We start from the raw sequence: 20,250 nt of genomic DNA, 5'->3' as shown, positions 1-20,250 counted from the left end.
TGCTTTGGAATTACGGGGCGACTTTGGAATCACGGTGGGGTGAGCCGCAGTGCTCCTTAATAGGAGATGCCTCAAAGGCAGGTGGTGTGATGCTGTTGGGCTTCTAGGTAAGCTCATTAAAACAGGCAGCCTCCCGCTGCTTTTCCTACTGTACAATCCACACAATTAAAAACGGAGTGAAAATATTTTGCCAAATGGCCCAGAGGATCCGCTAATTTGCACCGGAGCCATTCAACTGAACAGATATTTCAACAAATGGGTAGGTCCCTGGATACTCACGCTCACTTCTGTCAATATTACCTATCCAAAAATCGTAGGCCAGCTTGGTCCTCAAAAGGTTACCCGTTCTACAGGTGACTTGACAGACTCCGTGCCTCGAGGCTCTAAGGAAGGAGGGGAAAACTAGAAGACAACAGCGGAGAACAAAGGAAGGCCTCAAAGGAAGCACAATGACAATAACCACCGGAGTTCCATTTGGTAAATGTCCACTCCATGGAGGGGACTACACTGCTCCCTCAATTATATTCACCCAAAGGCTAAAAAACAGAGCTGTGGAGTGTGATTGGGGCTCCGGGCTGTGGCTTTGTTAGATAAGTTGCTCTGCACCCAGTAAGTGCTCAATAAATGCAACTGAATGAATGAATAGGCTGCATAAATTGGAGCTGATAGTCACCCACGAATTGCAGTTATAGGTGCACGGTGGCAAAAAAACCCAACCCAAAACCCTATTCTCGCTGTTCGGCACCAAATTACTGTTGAAAAACAATAATGAACTCCATCCCGAAGCACACAAGTACACACACACACACACAAACGTGACTGCACTGTAATATTCCGAGAAAGCTTTTTGAAAGGAATATTACCCATTCCACAGATGGTTTTAAACTGATTTATTTTTTTCCAAAAGTAGAAACGAGTCCTAAGTGCATATACATATACGCACATGGTCATTTAAAAATAACCTGTACGAGGTGCACGATTAAAAAGAATAAAATCAGCATCATTCCACTTTTAAAAAGAAGCAATTCTTATTAAATATTTGATCTATTTACATTCCTAGATTTATTCACGCACAACCACAGCTCTACTCCAAAGATAGTCCCTATTTCATACAAATAGTCTTCACGTGAATTTTACATTAGCCAATGCAATTAAAATGTTTTTTACGGAACTTCAGTTACCTTTGGAGAGATCTGTAATTATTTGTGTGCTAAAAACCCCCAGAACAAGGAGACAGCATATTCATATTTAATTACAAATCGACTTCAGTCTTCTTCTTCTTCTTCCTGATTTACGGGCTGGAAGGGCAGTGTACTTTGTCCTCTTTCAGGATCTTGCAGTCTAAGTATTCGAATGAGGCTGCTTGAAGGGAGGGAGCTGGAATCATACAAATGACTTAATTATTCAGTATTCAGTCCTGGTTATGTCTTCTCTGTATAAGCGGTAATATATTTCTGAGGTTGCGAAGTAAAAAAGTGGTGTTAAACTGTTGGTTAAGAGATCGTGTTCCGTGTCCACTTCTCTAGTGATATTCCAATTATATATTCCTTAGCTGCATTCTCCTGTTTCCTTGCTTATTTTTGCCAGATTTTCTTAGGGAGCTTCAGAATTTCCGTTCACGCAAAGAAACCCTCAAAGACTCAGAAGATAAACAGACTTGATCTTTCCGGACAGCATGACTCATATTGTACAGGAAAAGGAGCTTAGAGCTCTGGAAGCGAGGAGAGAAAAGTGAGATGGAGAGCAGGCTTCCTGGTTAAAAAAAAGGGCGGCTTCCAAGTGGTACTGCCATCAGCCACCTGCCTTCCAACCTCCCTCCCCGAATAAAACACCACTGGAAGAGAGAGTGATGTTGGTTTCTTCTCTGGTTGGGATAGAAGGAACTGTTGGTAAAGGAAGGAGCTGATCTCGGCCCAAGACGGGCAAACTTAGCCAACAGGCAAGCTACTGACTTTAGGCCGCCTAGGGAGAAGTAGGTAGCGGCAAACTAAACATTCCCTCATTTGAATGGTTTCCAAGCCTATCACGCTTAACCAGGTCATACGCCACTCGCATATTTGGAAGGGATAAATTTCAGAAAGAAATGTTTGGAGTGAACAGGCCAGGACATCGGATGTGCAAACTCGGCACGGTGTGCCGCTTGGGTTGTTTTTCCGAGGCGGGGGAGGTTTAGATCGCTTTCTCGGGACATCGTGCTCAGATTATGACAATCTCAGGTGGGGTGTGTGTGTGTGTGTGTGTGTGTGTTTGTTAGATTGATTAGAGAAGCAGTGTGGCTCAGTGGCAGGAGCCCGGACTTGGGAGTCAGAAGGTCCTGGCTCCGCCACTTGTCAGCTGTGTGACTTTGGACAAGTCACTTCTCTGGACCTCAGTTCCCTCACCTGGAAAATGTGCTCTGCACATAGTAAGCGCTCAATAAATATGATTGATTGGTTGACTGATTGATTGAGGAAGACTGTGAGCCCCACGGGGGACAACCTGATCACCCTGTATCCCCCCCCCGGTGCTTAGAACTGTGCTTTGCACATAGTAAGTGCTTAACAAATACCATCATTACTATTATTTAACAATAATAATGATAATGATGGCATTTGTTACGTGCTTATTATGTGCGAAGCACTGTTCTAAGCGCTGGGGAGGTTACAAGGTGATCAGGTTGTCCCCCGGGGGGCTCACAGTCCTCATCCCCATTTTACAGATGAGGGAACTGAGGCCCAAAGAAGTGAAGCGCTTAGTACAGTGCTCTGCACATAGTAAGCGCTCAATAAATACGATTGATGATGATGAAGTGATTTGCCCAAAGTCCCACAGCTGACAAGTGGCGGAGCCGGGATTTGACCCCGTGACCTCGGACTCCAAAGCCCGGGCTCTTTGCACCGAGCCACGCTGCTTCTCAGGCCACCGTGCTCCGATTATGACCGTTTAAGTGGCTTTTGCTGAAGATCGGTCACCTGGCTGGGGAACGCTAAGCTGACTGGCTCTGGGTGCAAGCACTGTCCCGGTTCTCCCCGAGTAGCACTACTGTTGGCCAGGGAACAGAGTGGCTCGGAGACCAAGACGACCTTGCGATTCTAGCCCTACCTCCTCCACACGACGGCCTGCTGGGGGGCCATTCCAACAGTGTATAAGCCTTCTGACCAGAGGACCACATGGGGTATTAGGTGGCTAGGTCCTGCTATCCTGAAAAATGCTCCTTGTGGGTCTACAAATTGTCATACTGAACTTTACCAAGCGCTTAGTACGGCGCTCTGCAAACAGTAAGCGCTCAATAAATACCACTGATTAGCGACTCACAAGGCAAATGCCTGCTGGGTGATGGCACTTTGGCATAACTGTAATCGTATCCTCGGGTGAAAACCTATTGTGTACCCTTTGCAATGGCTGTAGCCCAGTCCGCCTACTCCCTTCTTGCATTTCAAGCTAAAGGGGGAACCTGACTGGTACCAATGAAAGAGTGCTACTTATTGATAAACCAGCAGCATTATAATCAGTTTCATCTTTCACATCATCATTATGAGAAAGCCGTAATTATGGACGAACTACTCCAAGACTTTTAGGCCAACTGGGTGGATCTTCTACCTATACTTTTATCCTACTGTTCCGCTCTTCTTGGTCCTGACCACCAAGTAGCTGCTGGTGAACGAAAGCAAGTACTGATGACCTTATTTAAAAATTAACGCAATCAAAACACGGGACAGTAAGACCTTCAAGAGGGAGGATTTTAAATCAATCAATTGTATTTATTGAGCGCTTACTGTGGGCAGAGCACTGTACTAAGCGCTTGGGAAGTACAAGTTGGCAACATATAGAGACAGTCCCTACCCAACAGTGGGCTCACATGGGAAGGAATGAAAATTAAAATCCACAAGACCAATATGGAAGGGGGCCTTCCTACTTTTGTCGTCACTACTATTGAGTGTACTGTTTAGTAAACCAAGACTATATTTGAGCCTTTAAGAAATAGAAAACTTGGAATCATTACCTCATACTTTGTGGAGTAAGAAAGATAAATTGTCGAAAACGCTGCGACTCTGCCATCTTGACTATTATGTCCATTGATATTCTCCTATTAACCATATCCTAAAAAGCAAAAACAACACATATTGCATGTTAGAAACCTAGGCCTCTAGATGGGAATTTTACAAATATTCACCATCAATCTTTGCCTTTATATGGCTTGATGGAGAAACTGCATTCATTCATTCATTCAATCGTATTTATTGAGCGCTTACTGTGTGCAGAGCACTGTACTAAGCGCTTGGGAAATACAAGTTGGCAACATGTAGAGACAGTCCCTACCCAACAACGGGCTCACAGTCTAGAAGGGGGAGACAGACAACAAAACAAAACCTATTCACAAAATAAAATAAATAGAATAGTAAATATGTACAAGATTAAATATGTACAAGCGCTTAGTACAGTGTTCTCCACACATGGGCAAGATTGTTTCAAATATGGTGTAGGCAAAATCAGAACACCTGCTGTGTTCCAAAAGTCCCATTTCCTACATGAGGTTTGATTGAAACTGGAAGAGGATTCAAAAACGCAACAATACCATGAAGACATCAAACTCGTCCAGGCATCGGAAAGGAGATTCCACGATGGACCACAGGGAAAGAATGAAGCAAACTGTTGAGAAAGAACGTTCCCCTCCAGATAAAGCCTTCATGTCATTTAAAATAGCTTTACTTCCCTCTCCAGGCTGGACCTGAAATTGAATCAGAGATATTCATTTAGTTACGAACAACAGACTTGTTTAAAGAAGCCTCGTCTACACCTTCGAGAACACAAACAGGGACCACACAGACCACCTTAAAATTTAGGAAAAAATGGGCAAATTCAAAACAAGATCGGAAAGTACCTAAGAACATGAGAGAATGAGAATAAAAGCAATTCCCTCGCTAGTCAATCCAGGCTACTGCTCTGTCTGGCATTGCCAAAAGGATGCTTTAGAGGTTCCTAGAGATGTGGATATGGGTGTGAGGAACAAGAGGGAGAGATATGAACAACTTTCCCATCACCAGTGAAAACACCATTATCATCCTCAGTGATCCAGAATACCCATTTTCACATAAGCCAAAATGCAATAATTCATGGCTATGCTCCTTTTCATCGATTATTGCATTTTGGCTTATATGAAAATGGGTATTCTTTTAATTAAAAAACCTTACATGAACCACATTACCAAATTCAGAGGACCATATTACTGTTTCTATGACCTTCTGATCCACCCGTGGATGATATACAGCGCTATTAAAACTAAGTGATCAGACATTAGCAATGAAAGCAAGTTTCCTTGAGGCTACTGTTGTAACTTAAAGATGTTAGATAGCACAAGATTTTGTTCCTGGCATTTCAGTGACATCTAGTGACAATTTCATAGTCCGGATTGCAGCATCATCTAGTAACATCCTATACTGTCTCTGTTTCTAAAGTCAAGTGGGTGCTCCCAAATTATTGGGGGAACCTGACAGTTCTGCAGGAGGTACAGAAAGTACGGCAATGGGGGCACAGAGAGTGGGAACTCCGATTTACTTTCAAAAAACAACAGCAGCAGGCAAGTGAGGAGCTCATTTCTTTCCTCACTTGGTCTACATTCTGCCGAACATCTGCTCCCATGGGAGGCGGAGAGAGGAAAAGGAGAGAAGTCGGGGAAGAGAGAAAGGGAGGTGCGGATAGAGAGGGGGTGGGAGATTAAAAAAAAAAAGAGGGTGTCTGCAGAGATGTGGATATGGGTGTGAGGAACAAGGGGGAGAGATATGAACAAGGTGGGAGTTTACCATTAGGGTACAGGCTTTGTTTTTTGCCAAAGTTTGAAAACCCTTGGTAATACATACAGCTCCAAACGCTGCTTTGTTTTCGGGAATAAACTATGAAGGTGTTTGATGATAAATTTGGCCCAATCACCACATTATGAAATATATTCTCAGATAAATTTCAAACCGAGAAGAGTTGTAGGGAGAGATCATTGAGGAGGCCGATGCAGTATTCGGACCCATGGCATGAAAGTGCCTGGATCCCTGTGGTGAGCCGCTGGGATTGAGAGGGAAGGGGCGCACAGATTCTGAAAATACTGTGGGAGAACTGGCAGAATTTGGCAACGGACTGATTATTGGGTTGAAAGGAGGAGTAGTCAAGGATGATGGCTCCGTTGCATGCTTGAGCAATCACTAAATGGTATTATTGAGCACTTTTTGTGTGCAGAGCATTCAATCATTCAATCGTATTTATTGAGCGCTTACTGTGTGCAGAGCACTGTACTAAGCGCTTGGGAAGTACAAGTTGGCAACGTATAGAGACAGTCCCTACCCAACAGTGGGCTCACAGTCTAGAAAGTCTAGTCTGAGCACTGTACTAAGCACTGGGGAAAGTACAATACAACAGAGTTGTCAGATATGTTCCCTACCCACAGAGAGTTTACAGTCAAGAGAGAGGATCTTACAATCTGGATCATTGAGGATGATAATGGTGTTTTCACTGGTGATGGGAAAGTTGGGGGTAGAATAATGACAATGATTATGGTACTTGTTAAGCGCTTACTATGTGCAAAGCACTGTATTAAATGCTGGGGCAGATGTGAGGTAATCAGGTTAGACACAGTCCCTGTCCACATAGTCTAAGTGGGAAGGAGTGGGATCGAACCCCATTTTAAAAATGGGGTAACAGGAAGAGAAGTTAAGCGGCTTGCCCAAGGTCACGCGGCAGACAAGTGGTGGAGCTGGGATTACCACTCAGATCCTCTGGCTCTCAGGCCTGTGCTCTTTCTGCTAGGCCAAGTTGTCTAGTGGAAAAGACGATTTGGGAGGGAAGGTGACACGAGAAGTTCACTTGCAGACATACTGAGTTTGCGGAGCTTACGGTCTGCAGCGTGAATGGCAGAAGAGAAGTCGAGGAGGATTAAGACAATAGTCTGTTAGATATGAAAAGGGGGAAGGTATTGATGTCTTTGGAATGAGTAATCGTGGTGGAGTGAAGGGGGCAGAAACCCAGCTGTAGAGGATGCTGGCGATGAGGAAGTGGAGTCGGCAGTTGTGTCAACCCATTCAAAGGGTTTGAACATGAATAATAATAATAATAATAATAATAATAATAATAATAATAATAATACTGGTCTTGCAGGAAAAAGATGGGCCAGGGGCTGGAGAGGGCTGGGAGAACCAGACAAGCAGTTGAGTCTCGTGGAAAGAGCATGGGCTTGGGACTCAGGAGACCTGGGTTCTAATCCCCGCTCCACCACTTGCTTGCTGTGTGATCTTGGGCAGGTCCCTTAACTTCTCTATGCCTCAATTTCCCAAGGCGATAAAATAGCCATTTTCCCTCCTTAGATGGTGAGCCCTGCGTCGGACAAGGGACCGTGTCTAGTTAGATTATTTTGAATGTAGCCCAGCACTTCACCAAAGTGCTTGGCACATAGTAAGTGCTTAACAAATACCACAATCAATCAATTCTCCCCCTCGAACCTTACCGATGTCCTGCTACAATTTCCTCCTCCATCCCCACCTGTGCACGTCACTCCTCTAACACTAACGTACTTACTCTACTTTGATCTCCTCTGGCTTGCTGAAGACCCCTTGCCCACGCCCTCCCTCTGTCCTGGAACCCCTTCCCCCTTCAAATCCAACAAACCACCACTCTCCCCAGTTTGAGAGCCTTACTTAAAGCACATCTCTTCCACGAGGATTTCCCTGACTCAGCCTTCCTTTCCTTATTTGCTCTCCCCCCTGCTTTACTTATGCAACTGGACCTGGATCCCTTAAGCACTTGATAGTTACCCCATCCCCAGCCTCACAGGATATGTATGTCTCCTTATACTCTCCTATTACTGGGCGGTGGGGGGCTGGAGTCATTCATTTATTCAATCGCATTTATTGAGCGCTTACTGTATGCAGAGCACTGTACTAAGCACTTGGGAAGCACAAGCTGGCAATATATAGAGACGGTCCCTACCCAACAACCAGCTCACAGTCAAGAGGGTTGGGGGGACTACTGCTTCCAGGTCCTGCACGACCCCAAAAGGGCTAGAGAATATAAGGTGGAAGGCCGGGCTGTAAGGACGGAGCCAGATGAGAAACCCGGAATACAGATAAGATTCAATCGTATTTATTGAGCGCTTACTGTGTGCAGAGCCCTGTACTAAGCGCTTGGGAAGTACAGGTCGGCAACATATAGAGACGGTCCCTACCCAACAGCAGGATGGAACAGTGAAGGTCTGGGTGTGAGACGAAAGGCCAAGCATGGGAAACGCGTGATCGTCCGGCCGCTGCGGAAAGGATACTGATCATGCAAGGACGGTGAGTTACAGAATTAGAAAGCACAGCTCCCAGGCTTCTACTGGAAACCAAGTCAGACCGGGCCTTGGGATGGGGGGTGGTGGGAGGCTCGGGTAGAGGACAGTGACGATGAGGGGGGCTACCTGACCACGCTTAGGCTATAAATAATGGAGTCATTCCATCTGCATTGAGTTTCCTTGTCTGTTGCGGGTTAGGTTTGAGAGGTTCCCTTTGGCCTGGGGGGCTGCAGCAAGAAAGCCTATGCTCGCTTCAACGACGTGGCCTGGTTCTTGGGGTGCTACAGTGGGCTGCGAAAGCGGACGATGCAAGAGTGGTGGGACCAAGAGGAACAGGGGTTTGGGTTCTCCCCTAACAATCCCTAGCTGCAACTTATTTTAATGTTTGTTTCCCCCTCTAGACTGTAAACTCCTTGCGGGCAGCAATTGTGACTACCAATTCTACTGTACTGTACACTCTCAAGTACTTAGTGCAGGGCTCTGGAAACAGAAAGTGCTCCCTGATAGGTGAATTGATTTTTTTTTAATGGTATCTGTTAAGCATTGCCTATGTGCCAGGCACTGTTCTAAGCACTGGGGTAGATAGAAGGTAATCAGGTGACAAAGTCACTGTCCCACATAGGGCTCACAGTCTCAATCCCCACTTTACAGAAGAGGTAACCGAGGCCCAGAGAAGTGAAGTGACTTGCCTAAGGTCTGCTGGAAGACAACTGGTGGAGCCAGAACTAGAAACCAGGTCCTTCTCACCAGGTCTTTTAGACTGTGAGCCCACTGTTGGGTAGGGACCGTCTCTATATGCTGCCAACTTGGACTTCCCAAGCGCTTAGTACAGTGCTCTGCACACAGTAAGCGCTCAATAAATACGACTGATTGATTGATTCTCCCTCCCAGGTCTGTGCTCTATCCACTAGGCCACACTGATCCTCGTTCAGATGCTGCGGTGGAGGGGAGGGGGGCAGGAGAGCGTGTTTGAAGGAAGAGGGAGAGGAGCCACTAGAGAGTAATCAGTTCAAGATGGCAAGCAGGGAATGAAGAACAGCCACTGCAAGTGTGGGTGAGAAGGGATGGCGTTTGGAGTCGCAGGAGGAGAGGTAAGATTTTGAAAACAGGAGGGAGATCTCCGCTTGAGAGATGGCTGGGAAGGATGACAGAGTGGTTCCACAGATAGGAGAGGAGGGGGTAAGTGAGACATTTGGGAGCACGTATGCTTGATGGTCTCAATTTCATCAAGAGTAGTCCATAAGATCATCAAGCACGAGCGAGGGAGATAGGGGATGGGAGGTTTTAGAAGGGAGATGAAGGTCTGAACTGACTGTTGTGGGCAATGGGGTTGATAAGGGAAGAGAAGTAATGTTGCTGACTGGAAGAGAGGGCAGAGTAAGAGAGGATAAAGAAGATTTTGAAGTGAGTAAAGTCCATCTGATGCCTGGATTTCTGCCAACATCGTTCTGTGGAATGAGGGCAGGAGTGGAAGCGGTTGCATTTGAATGTGCAACCACTAATATTCACCCCACCCTCTACCCCACAGCACTTATGTACATATATTTAAATTATACAGCATACGTTATTTTTGAAGTGCTTACTAAGTGCCAAGCACTGCTCTAAGCACTGGAGTAGATACGAGTTAATCGGGTTGGACAGTCCCTGTCCCACATGGGGTGCACGCTCTTAACTCCCATTTTACAGAAAAGGGAACTGAGGCCCAGAGAAATTCAGTGACCTGCCCAAGGTCACACAGCAGACATGTGGCGGTGTAAGGATTAGAACCCATGACTTTCTGACTCCCAGGCTTGTGCTCTATCCACTAAGCCACGCTGCTTCTATTCCCGTCTAGGCCATAAGCTCACTGTGGGCAGGGTACATGCCTGCCGACTCTGTTGTATTGTACTTTCTCAAGCATTTAGTGCTCTACCATAGTATGCGCTCAAAAAATACTATTCAATGTATTTTTCAATCACTTGTCCCTTCACAGCACATAATCCACTACGAGACATGATGAATGAATATGAGGTTCTGTGTGGCCTACAATACATGCTGCAGAAGTACAACAAGCAGAGTTATAGAACTGAAATTCCTTGCATACTTAGGCAGAAACATAATAATAATAATAATGATGGCATTTGTTAAGCGCTTACTATGTGCAAAGCACTGTTCTAAGCACTGGGGAGGATACAACGTGATCAGATTGTCCCACGTGGGGCTCACAGTCTTCATCCCATTTTACAAATGAGGTAACTGAGGCACAGAGAAGCTAAATGACTTGCCCAAAGTCACACAGCTGGCAATTGGCAGAGCTGGGATTTGAACCCATGACCTCTGACTCCCAAGCACATGCTCTTTCCACTAAGCCACGCTGCTTTGGGTTGGGTACACTTTCTTGCTGACCTCCCAGCCTCCTGTCTCTCCCCACTCCAGTCCATTCTTCACTCTGCTACCCAGATCAGTTTTCTACAAAAACGTTCAGACCATGTTTCCCCGTCCTTCAAGAACCTCCAGTGGTTGCCCATCCACCTCTGCATCGAACAGAACCTCCTTACCATCACCGTTAAAGCACTCACTCGCCTTGCTCCCTCCTACTTCACCTCACTACTTTCCTACTACAATCCAACCTCACGCTTGGCTCTCCTAATGCTAACCTTTTCACTGTACCTCGATCTCATCTATCGAACTCCTCACCGTGGGCTTCAAGGCTGTCCATCCCCTGGCCCCCTCCTACCTCACCTCCCTTCTCTCCTTCTACTGCCCAGCCCGCAACCTCCGCTCCTCCACTGCTAATCTCCTCACCGGGCCTCGTTCTCGCCTGTCCCGCCATCGACCCCCGGCCCACGTCATCCCCCGGGCCCGGAATGCCCTCTGCCCTCTGCCCCTCCGCCAAGCTAGCTCTCTTCCTCCCTTCAAGGCCCTGCTGAGAGCTCACCTCCTCCAGGAGGCCTTCCCAGACTGAGCCCCTTCCTTCCTCTCCCCCTCGTCCCCCTCTCCATCCCCCCATCTTACCTCCTTCCCTTCCCCACAGCACCTGTATATATGGATATATGTTTGTACATATTTATTACTCTATTTATTTTACTTGTACATCTCTATTCTATTTATTTTATTTTGTTAGTATATTTGGTTTTGTTCTCTGTCTCCCCCTTTTAGACTGTGAGCCCAAGGTTGGGTAGGGACTGTCTCTATATGTTGCCAATTTGCACTTCCCAAGTGCTTAGTACAGTGCTCTGCACGTAGTAAGCGCTCAATAAATACGATTGATGATGATGATGATGATCTCACCATCAACTTCTCTCCCACTTCCTGCCTCGGGCCCGGAGTGCCCTCCCTCTACGTATTCAACAGACAATTAATCTCCCCCACTTCAAAGCCTTATTGAAGCCATGTTTCCTCCAAGAGACCTTCCCTGACTAAGCCCTCCTTTCCTCTTCTCCCACTCCCTTCTCTGTCACCTTGACTCGCTCCCTTTATTCATCCGCCTCCCAGCCCCGCAGCACATATGTATAATCTGTAATTTCATTTGTTTATATTAACATCTTTCACCCTCTCTATTCTGCAAGCTCGCTGTGGGCAGATGTGTCTTACTCTCCCCAGTCCGTAGTACAGTGCCCTGCACACTCAGCGCTCGATAAATTTGACTGAGTGACTGAACCATTTCCTGATCAATCTGTAGTATTTACTGAGCACTTATTGTGTGCGGTGAACTGTACTAAGTGCTTGGGAGAGTTTAATAGAGTAAGACATTATGAACCCTCTCCCTCAAGGAGCTTAGAATCCACCCTGACACCAACATCTTGGAGCCCTCCACTCCCCTCCCTTTCAACTTTCTATATATGAAGACCAGGCAAACTGAACCCATCTACTCCTGAAATAATGGAACTTCAGCATGGCCTAGTGAAAAGAGCAGGAGACTGGGAGTCAGAGGGGACCTGTGTTCAAATTCTGGCTCCGCCACTTACCTGTGTGACCTTGGGTAAGTCACTTACCATTCTGTTACTGTTCTCTCCCAAGCGCTCGATACAATGCTCTGCAATCAATCACACTGAGTGCTTACTTGGTGCAAAGCACTGTACTCAGTGCTTGGGAGAGTACAATGTAACAGAGTTGGTAGATACGTTCCCTGCCCACGTAGTAAGCGCTCAGTAAGTGCCACTGATTAGTTCTCTGTCCCTCAGTTTCCCCAACTATAAAATGGTGAGTCAATCCCTGTTCTCCCCCCTGCTTAGTCTGTGAGCACCATTTGGGACAGGGATTATGTCCAACTTGACTGATCTGAACCCATCCCAGCACTTAGAACAGTGCTTGTTTGACACATAATAAGTGCTTAATGAATAACATAACACCTGTCACCTCCCATGCCCCTCCTCCTCAACATTAAACTGCACCCAATCCTGAATCAAGAAAGATTCATGATCTAGATTGTTCTAAAGTGGGCTAAAGCTTAGATGCCTGATGAGCAGGTGTACCAACTATAACCCTAAAGCTTATCATGCTACTTTCAGGGAGGGACGGAGAGGTTTAAAAACGTGTGGGCTGGAGGGGAAAGGAAGGGAAGAAAGGGAGACAGGGATCTACTTTAGTTAGACTATCAAAAATCTCAATGACAATTGCATTTGTCTTACCTCACTCATGCGAATGCTAAATCACTATAAGACAATAGTTAAAAACCTGAAGATCTGCACACAGTGGATGCTTGATAGTATGGCCTACAAAAAGACTGAAAAAAGCTAATGCTATGTAAAAACTGAAGAACCTCATCAGAGATGTATGAACACAAAATTCCCCAAACATGCTAAAGTAGAGTACGCAAAAGGAATAGGATACTTACTGATACTGCAAGGGTTTCATTCTTGTGATCAAAAGTCATCTTCCCAGAAAAAGCCCGCTGGGCTAACAATGAGTCAAAGTAGATTTTACATCGTAAAGTGAGGCACCTGAAAGTGATTAAATGGGCCAGATTAGAAATCTTTTTTTTTAATTCAATATATAAAAAGCCAAGCTCAGATGCTAACGCCCGAAATTGACTTTTAAAAATTCAAACCATCTTGAAAAGAGACGAGTCACTACTTAAGAAAGTTCCTTGGAAGTCTCTTATAACACAGGAGTCGGAGAAAATATGGGATTACGCGTGTGCTCCAGACTCCCAACATACCATCACGTGGACAGTCTATCGATCAATGGCATTTATTGGGCACTTATTGTGTGCAGAGCACTACGCGCCTGGGAGAATGCAATGCACGTGACCCAAGCCCATAACAGGCGTATAGTCTAGAATGGGAGACAGACACTGAACTAAATACGGAAGGGAAACGACAAGGTATAAGGATATTTAGGTAAGTGATGGGGTGAATATCAAGTGCTTAAAGGAGACAGATCCAAGTGACAGAGAAGGGAGAGGGAATAGAGGAAATGAAGGCTTAGTTGGGGACAGCCTCTTGTGGATGTGATTTTAGGAAGGCTTCGAAGGTGGGGAGATTGGCAGTCTTTCAGATATGAAAGAAATACGATTGAATGAATGAATGAAAGGCAGGGGAGTTCCAGGCCAGAGGGAGGACTTGGGGAAAGGGTCAGTGGCAAGATGGATGCGACAGAGTTTAGGTGAGTAGGTTGGTGTAGGAGAAGCGAAGTGCGGAGCCTGGAGTTGTAGCAGATCAGCGTGTTAAAATAAGAAGGGGAGAGCTGACTGAACACTTTAAAGCCGAAGGTAAGGAGCTTCTGCTTTACGTGGAGGTGGATGGGCAACACTGGAGGTCCAGAGAAGTGGGGAGATGTGGACTGGACATTCTTTTTTAGAAAATGACCCACACAGCAGAGTGAAATATGGAGCAGAGTGGGGAGACAAGAGGTGGGGAGACGGTGAGGAGTCTGAGGCAGAAGTGAAGACGGGATATGAAGAATGCTTGGGTCAGTCTGGTAGCAGTTTGGATTGAGAGGAAAGGGTGGACTCTGGATTAACGAGAAGCAGTGCGGCCGAGTGAAAAAAGAATGGGCCTGAGAGACTGAGGAGCTGGGGTTCGAATCTCAACTCTGCCACTTGCTTGCTATGTGACCTCGGACACGTCACTTCACTTCTCTGTGCCTCAGTTTCCTCAACTGTAAAAATGGGGACTCATCACCCGTTGTCCCTCCTACTTAGACTGTGAAACCCATGTGGGACAGGGACTGAGTCCAACCTAATTAACCTCTATCTGCTTCACGGGTTAAAACAGTGCTTGACATATAGTAAGTGCTTAAAAAATACCGTAATTCATACGGTGAAGGTAGAATCTACAGGATTTGGCGATACACTGAATATGTGGGCTGAGTGAGAGCGGTGAGCAAAGGTTACTGCCCAGGTTGCGAGCTTTTGAGACAGGTAGGATGGCGGTGCTGTCTACAGTGTTGGGAAAGGGAAGGAGAAGCAGCATGGTCTAATGAGCAATTGTATGTCTTGATGCATGTTATCAATGTAGCTGTGGTATTTATTAAAAACTTACGGTGTTGAGCACCGGTGGGAAATCATCCACAAATAGCAGAGTCTGCCAATCTTTAACTTTGTACGACCTGTAAGTTGACCTGAGTCCCCGATCTAAGCAATACTGCAGGTAGACCCCACAATTGATGCCTTTGAATGCACTAGTCAACAAGTCTGTGAACATCGTGGTGAAAAGCATCACTACGAAAACCCAGCCTTGCTTGATGCTACCTTTAACAGTAAAGGGTGTCGAGGAGAGTCCCCATGTACAACTCTATCCTTCTATTGTACAGTGGCCTAACGATATCAAACTTTTGGTGAAAAGTGGACCACGGGCCATCAGGATTGACCATCAAAACCCTTCGTGACGTCAGTAAAGATCACATACAAGTCCCAGTTCGGCTCTGTGGCAAAAAATCATTGCAGTAGCACTGTATCCAGATCAACGGCTGCATTGGCTTTCTGTCAGCTGGTCAATTAGACGCTTAAACGTTACTCTGACTAGAATCTGATCAATCGTGGCCAGTGGAACTACCCCCACAATGGTTAATGCACGGGGCAACATTTCCCTTCATCTTATTTAAATGGCAATGCCCACATCTTTGAACACCAGCGGCACTTGTTCCCGTTTCCAGATTGTGTGCAGCAGGTTGGAAAACCTTCTGGTAATCTTATGGACGAAGTGGTATGGTGTAGTGGAAAGAGTTACGCCCGGGAGGCAGGAGACCTGCATTCTAATTCCAGATGCGTGACTTGGCTGCTGGGTGTTATTGGGCAAGCCACAAATCCTGTGGGCCTCAGTTTCCTTAACTGTAAAATGGAAATTCAACATCATCATCATCAATCGTATTTACTGAGCCCTTACTGTGTGCAGAGCACTGTACTAAGCGCTAAACACCTGTTCTCCCTCCTACTTAGACCGTGAGCTCCATTCAGGACAAGGACTGTGTCCGACCTCATTAACTTGCATCTACCCCAGTGCTCAGTACAGTGCCTGACACATAGTAAGCGCTGAATAAATACCATTTTCCCCTCAGTTTCCTCATCGGCAAAATGTGGACTGACCTTCCCTTTTGGACGACGAGTACCGTGTGGGACAGGTACTGCGTCCCATCCGATTATGTCCCCTTTTAGACTGTGAACCCACTGTTGGGTAGGGACTGTCTCTATATGTTGCCAATTTATACTTCCCAAGCGCTTGGTACAGTGCTCTGCACACAGTAAGCGCTCAATACGATTGATGATGATGATTATGCACCCCAGTGCTTAGCACCTAGTAAGTGCTTAACCAACACCACAGTTACTGTTACTACTGTATCTAGCATACTTGTCTACTTCTGCAGGAACTTCCATTTGGACCTGTGGGTTTCCCACCTGCAGCTCACTGTAGGATGCCGCTCCAGTTCATTTATCCAAGACGTACGATGGGCAAGCGGGAACTTGGTTGAAATGTTCGGAACACTTACTCAGGACCGTGACCTGATTTGTCGGTGGCTGTGACTCACCAGCATTTAGGATGGGATTAACCCCAACGGACAGTCCCTCGACCACCTCACCGTCTTTCCAGTCGCTCGCTCTCTTCCCTGCCGGCCGGGTTCCCACCAGAGCACGAAGCTCAACAAGGAAGCGGGCAGGCAGGGTGGCAACCAGCTCGGGGGAGTTTTGGGCTCGGAAACCATTTACAGTATAAATGACTGCAGCGTTGTGCCAACGCTGAGCTATACTGCTGTGAGTCACCAGCCCCTGTGGTCCTTGTCAGCCGCATCTGTCGTCTGTTTCCTCGGATTCCTGCTGAGCCTGCCCACCATTATAGACACCCCTGGGGTTGGAAACTTTCCTCACGGACGGCAAAGCTCCAACAAGCACCCCCTGACTTTTAGCCACTGCGTCTCAATCAATCAATCAATCAATCGTATTTATTGAGCGCTTACGGTGTGCAGAGCAAAGCGCCTCCACCCCACGGTGAGTTGCGAGCCGAACTGTGAAGGGCTCGTTCATCGTGCTGGGGCTAATTCCGGAAAGGAGCCTAACTACCTGCATATTAGCACAGTGCTTTGCCCATAGTAAGCGCTTAACAAATACCATCATCATTATTATTATTATATAAATCTATTGGAGGACATACCCCAGGATACAACCATTCATCATGGAGCCACACTTTTGTGGACCACAATGCAGTCATATCCTGGGCTACTCCTGTAATTAGAATTAAAGGTAACTGGGCTTACTGAAAATTCATTTTTTTGTGTACAACATGCAGCCCATTGTGGGCGGGGATTGTCTATTTGCTTTATTGTACCTTCCAAGCGCTTAGTACAGTGCTCTGCCCACAGTAAGCGTTCAACACTAAAGGCGGCAGATGGACTGAGAAAGATGATGAAGTCTACGGATTGTCAACCTAACAGCACTAAGTTTAAATGAGAGTGGCACTGACTAGTCACACTAAGGTTTTACAGAAGACTGTGAAGAAAAACCTGGATAGCACTAAGACAAAAAAAGGGACAAAAACTGAACAAAATACAGATACTGGGTTTTGGGTCCCCACAAGTAGCAGATCAAGCCACATCCATTTTCAAAGACCTTTAACAAAGTTTGGACTTATTTGGAACCAGAAATGATACTGAAGAGATTTGTACTTGTACTTCCCAAGCACTTAGTACAGTGCTCTGCACACAGTAAGCACTCAATAAATACGATTGATTGATTGTGAAGACCTTAGGAAACTTACCTTCTAAACTGTTGATACGCTTTGTATCTCTGAGTCATGATTTCGTCCAAGAGTTTAATAAATCTTTTCAAATTCTTGACTTTACCACTTATGTCCTGGTATGTGTCTTTTGCATCTTTGTACTGCCTAATTTGTGAACAGAGAATAAAAAAGAGTAAATGGCAAGAAATGGTGGATGGGAAACTGAAACTTAGGAAAGAACATTAAAAGTATTCGTGATGTTGATTTGTTAAATTTTGCATTTTTCCAATTCTGGTACCACATCACTAGTTTAACCCAAGGTTTTTCAACACCTTGAAGTACTCTCTTTCACTAAACTGCATCCTTGACATATTTGATGTCAAACCTGTAGAGGATGCTTATACACCTTTGGTCCACAAACAATGTACCCTCAGACTCCCAAGCCCGGGCTCTTTCCAATAAGCCACGTGAGCGCTTACTGTGTGCAGCGCACTGTACTAAGCGCAGGGGAGAGTACAATATAACAGACACGTTCCCCGCCCACAGTGAGCTTACCATCTAGAGGGGGAGACAGATATTAATATAAATAAATAGACAGATCTGTACATAAGTGCTGTGGGGCTCGGAAGGGGTGATGAATAAAGGAAGCAAGTCAGGGCGACACAGAAGGGAGTGGGAGAAGGGGAAAAGAGGGCGTAGTCAGGGAAGGCCTCTTGGAGGAGATGGGCCTTCAATAAGGCTTTGAAGGCAGAGAGAGTAATTGTCTGTTGAGAGAGTAATTGTCTGTTGAGAAGCAGCGTGGCTCAGTGGAAACAGCAAGGGCTTTGGAGTCAGAGGTCATGGGTTCAAATCCCAGCCCTGCCAATTGTCAGCTGTGTGACTTTGGGCAAGTCACTTCACTTCTCTGGGCCTCAGTTACCTCATCTGTAAAATGGGGATTAAGACTGGGAGCCCCCCGTGGGACAACCTGATCACCTTGTAACCTCCCCAGCGCTTAGAACAGTGCTTTGCACATAGTAAGCACTTAATAAATGCCATCATCATTATCATTATATGAAGAGGGAGGGCTAGCTAGTTATGCTTTCTGCGGATAACCTGACTATATACCCCACAGGCACTTTGATTCTCACCCCAGCCCCACGGCACTTAAATAAATATTCTTATACTTTACTATTTACTCTACCTACAATTTCCTTTAATGTCTACCATGTAGACTGCAAGGTCATTATAGGCAGGGATCACAATCCTTCCTTCCTCTCCCCCTCGTTCCCCTCTCCATCCCCCCCATCTTACCTCCTTCCCTTCCCCACAGCACCTGTATATATGTATATATGGTTGTACATACTTATTACTCTATTTATTTATTTATTTTACTTGTACATGTCTATTCTATTTATTTTGTTAGTACGTTCGGTTTTGTTCTCTGTCTCCCCCTTTTAGACTGTGAGCCCACTGATGGGTAGGGACTGTCTCTATATGTTGCCAACTTGTACTTCCCAAGCGCTTAGTACAGTGCTCTGCACACAGTAAGCGCTCAATAAGTACAATTGATTGATTGATTGATCAGCGCTTAGAACAGTGCCTGGCACATAGTAAGCTCTTAAATACCATTATCATCATCTACCAACTCTATTATATTCTATTTCCTCTAGACTGTACCCGCCCCCGTGGAGTGCAAGCTCACTGTGGGCAGGGAATGTGCCTGTTGATACTGCTGTGTTGTACTGTCCCAAGCGCGTAACAGTGCCCTGCACACAGTAAGTGCTCAATATATATAACTGATTATTTACCCAAGCACTTCTCACAGTGCTCTGCTCAGGTTAAGCGCTCAATAAATATCCTTGATTGATCGGGAGAGTCGGTGGAGAAGTCATAGTTGGAAATGTTTCAGTTTGGAATTGATACGGTACAGTGCTTGGCTAAGTTTTATGGTTCTCATAAAGTTGCAGCTCTTCCTACAATTGTTATGAAAAGTAATTGGTTATCATCGACTGGTATACCGCAGGGGTTGCTTTAGACTGTCAGCTCATCATGGGAGGGAACGTGTCAGCTAATTCTGTTGTTCTGTACTCTCCCAAGCGCTTAGTACAGTGCTCTGCACACAGCAATGCTTTATAAATAAATACCACTGATTGATTGATTGATGGAGGCATGTTCCTCCACAGAATGGGTTACTAGTCGACTGGTCTGGTGCCTTTGTTTTGTTTTAATTTTTTAAATGGCAACTGTTAAGTACTTACTGCGTACCAGGCCCTGTTCTAAGCACCGGGGTAGATAGAAGATAATCAGTTTGGACCCAGTCCATGCCTCCCATGGGGCTCACGGTTTTAATCCCCATTTTACAGATGAGGTAACTGAGGCACAGCGAAGTGAAGCGACTTGCCCAAGGTCACACAGCAGACCATGCTCGATCAGCTAGGTCTCACTGCTTCCCAATCTTGATTCTTCGAGAGTGTGAAATGCAGGTAACAACAGCTCAAGTTTATTCCTGCAGGCCAACCAAAGCGGTTCAGCAAAAACCCGGGATGCAGAAAAGCTTTAATTCATTCAGTCGTATTTATTGGGCGCTTACTGTGTGCAGAGCACTGTACTAAGCGCTTGATCACCTTGGACGAGAGGCTACCGAAAGCTGCTGTCATTCTTTTCCTGCCACCAGATATTATTAAAATGGGCACGCTCCTAAAAGGCTGTTGTTTCCAGGTAAGGTGGCACCCTGGGGGGTGTGGGGTCCAGGATCAATTAGATCTTCTTGGCCACATGCAGAGAGGAATTAGGAGAGGTCTGGAGAGGTTGTCCCAATTTGCCTTGCCCTACAGAGAGGGCCGTGGCCTC

At 45.9% G+C, this 20,250-nt stretch overlaps 1 protein-coding gene across 1 annotated transcript in view; it reads right to left on the bottom strand.

The window, feature by feature from the left end:
• Window positions 1–875: 875 nt before the first annotated feature.
• The window catches only part of SMC6 (structural maintenance of chromosomes 6), a 91,545-nt gene continuing 72,170 nt past the window's right edge, over window positions 876–20,250 (bottom strand). Inside the window, exons 23-27 of the mRNA XM_038740315.1 lie at window positions 17,458–17,583; window positions 13,104–13,209; window positions 4,556–4,708; window positions 3,983–4,080; window positions 876–1,377 (exon numbers count right to left, since the gene is read on the bottom strand). Of these exons, the coding sequence (XP_038596243.1) occupies window positions 1,266–1,377; window positions 3,983–4,080; window positions 4,556–4,708; window positions 13,104–13,209; window positions 17,458–17,583 (595 nt within the window). The 3' untranslated portion in view covers window positions 876–1,265. The remainder of the gene's footprint in view (window positions 1,378–3,982; window positions 4,081–4,555; window positions 4,709–13,103; window positions 13,210–17,457; window positions 17,584–20,250) is intronic.

This window comes from Tachyglossus aculeatus, chromosome 1 (assembly GCF_015852505.1).
Source record: "Tachyglossus aculeatus isolate mTacAcu1 chromosome 1, mTacAcu1.pri, whole genome shotgun sequence".
NCBI classification, from domain to species: Eukaryota; Metazoa; Chordata; class Mammalia; order Monotremata; family Tachyglossidae; genus Tachyglossus; species Tachyglossus aculeatus.
The sequence above is the reverse complement of the archived record's forward strand: the minus strand, read 5'-3'. Positions and strand labels throughout refer to the sequence as shown.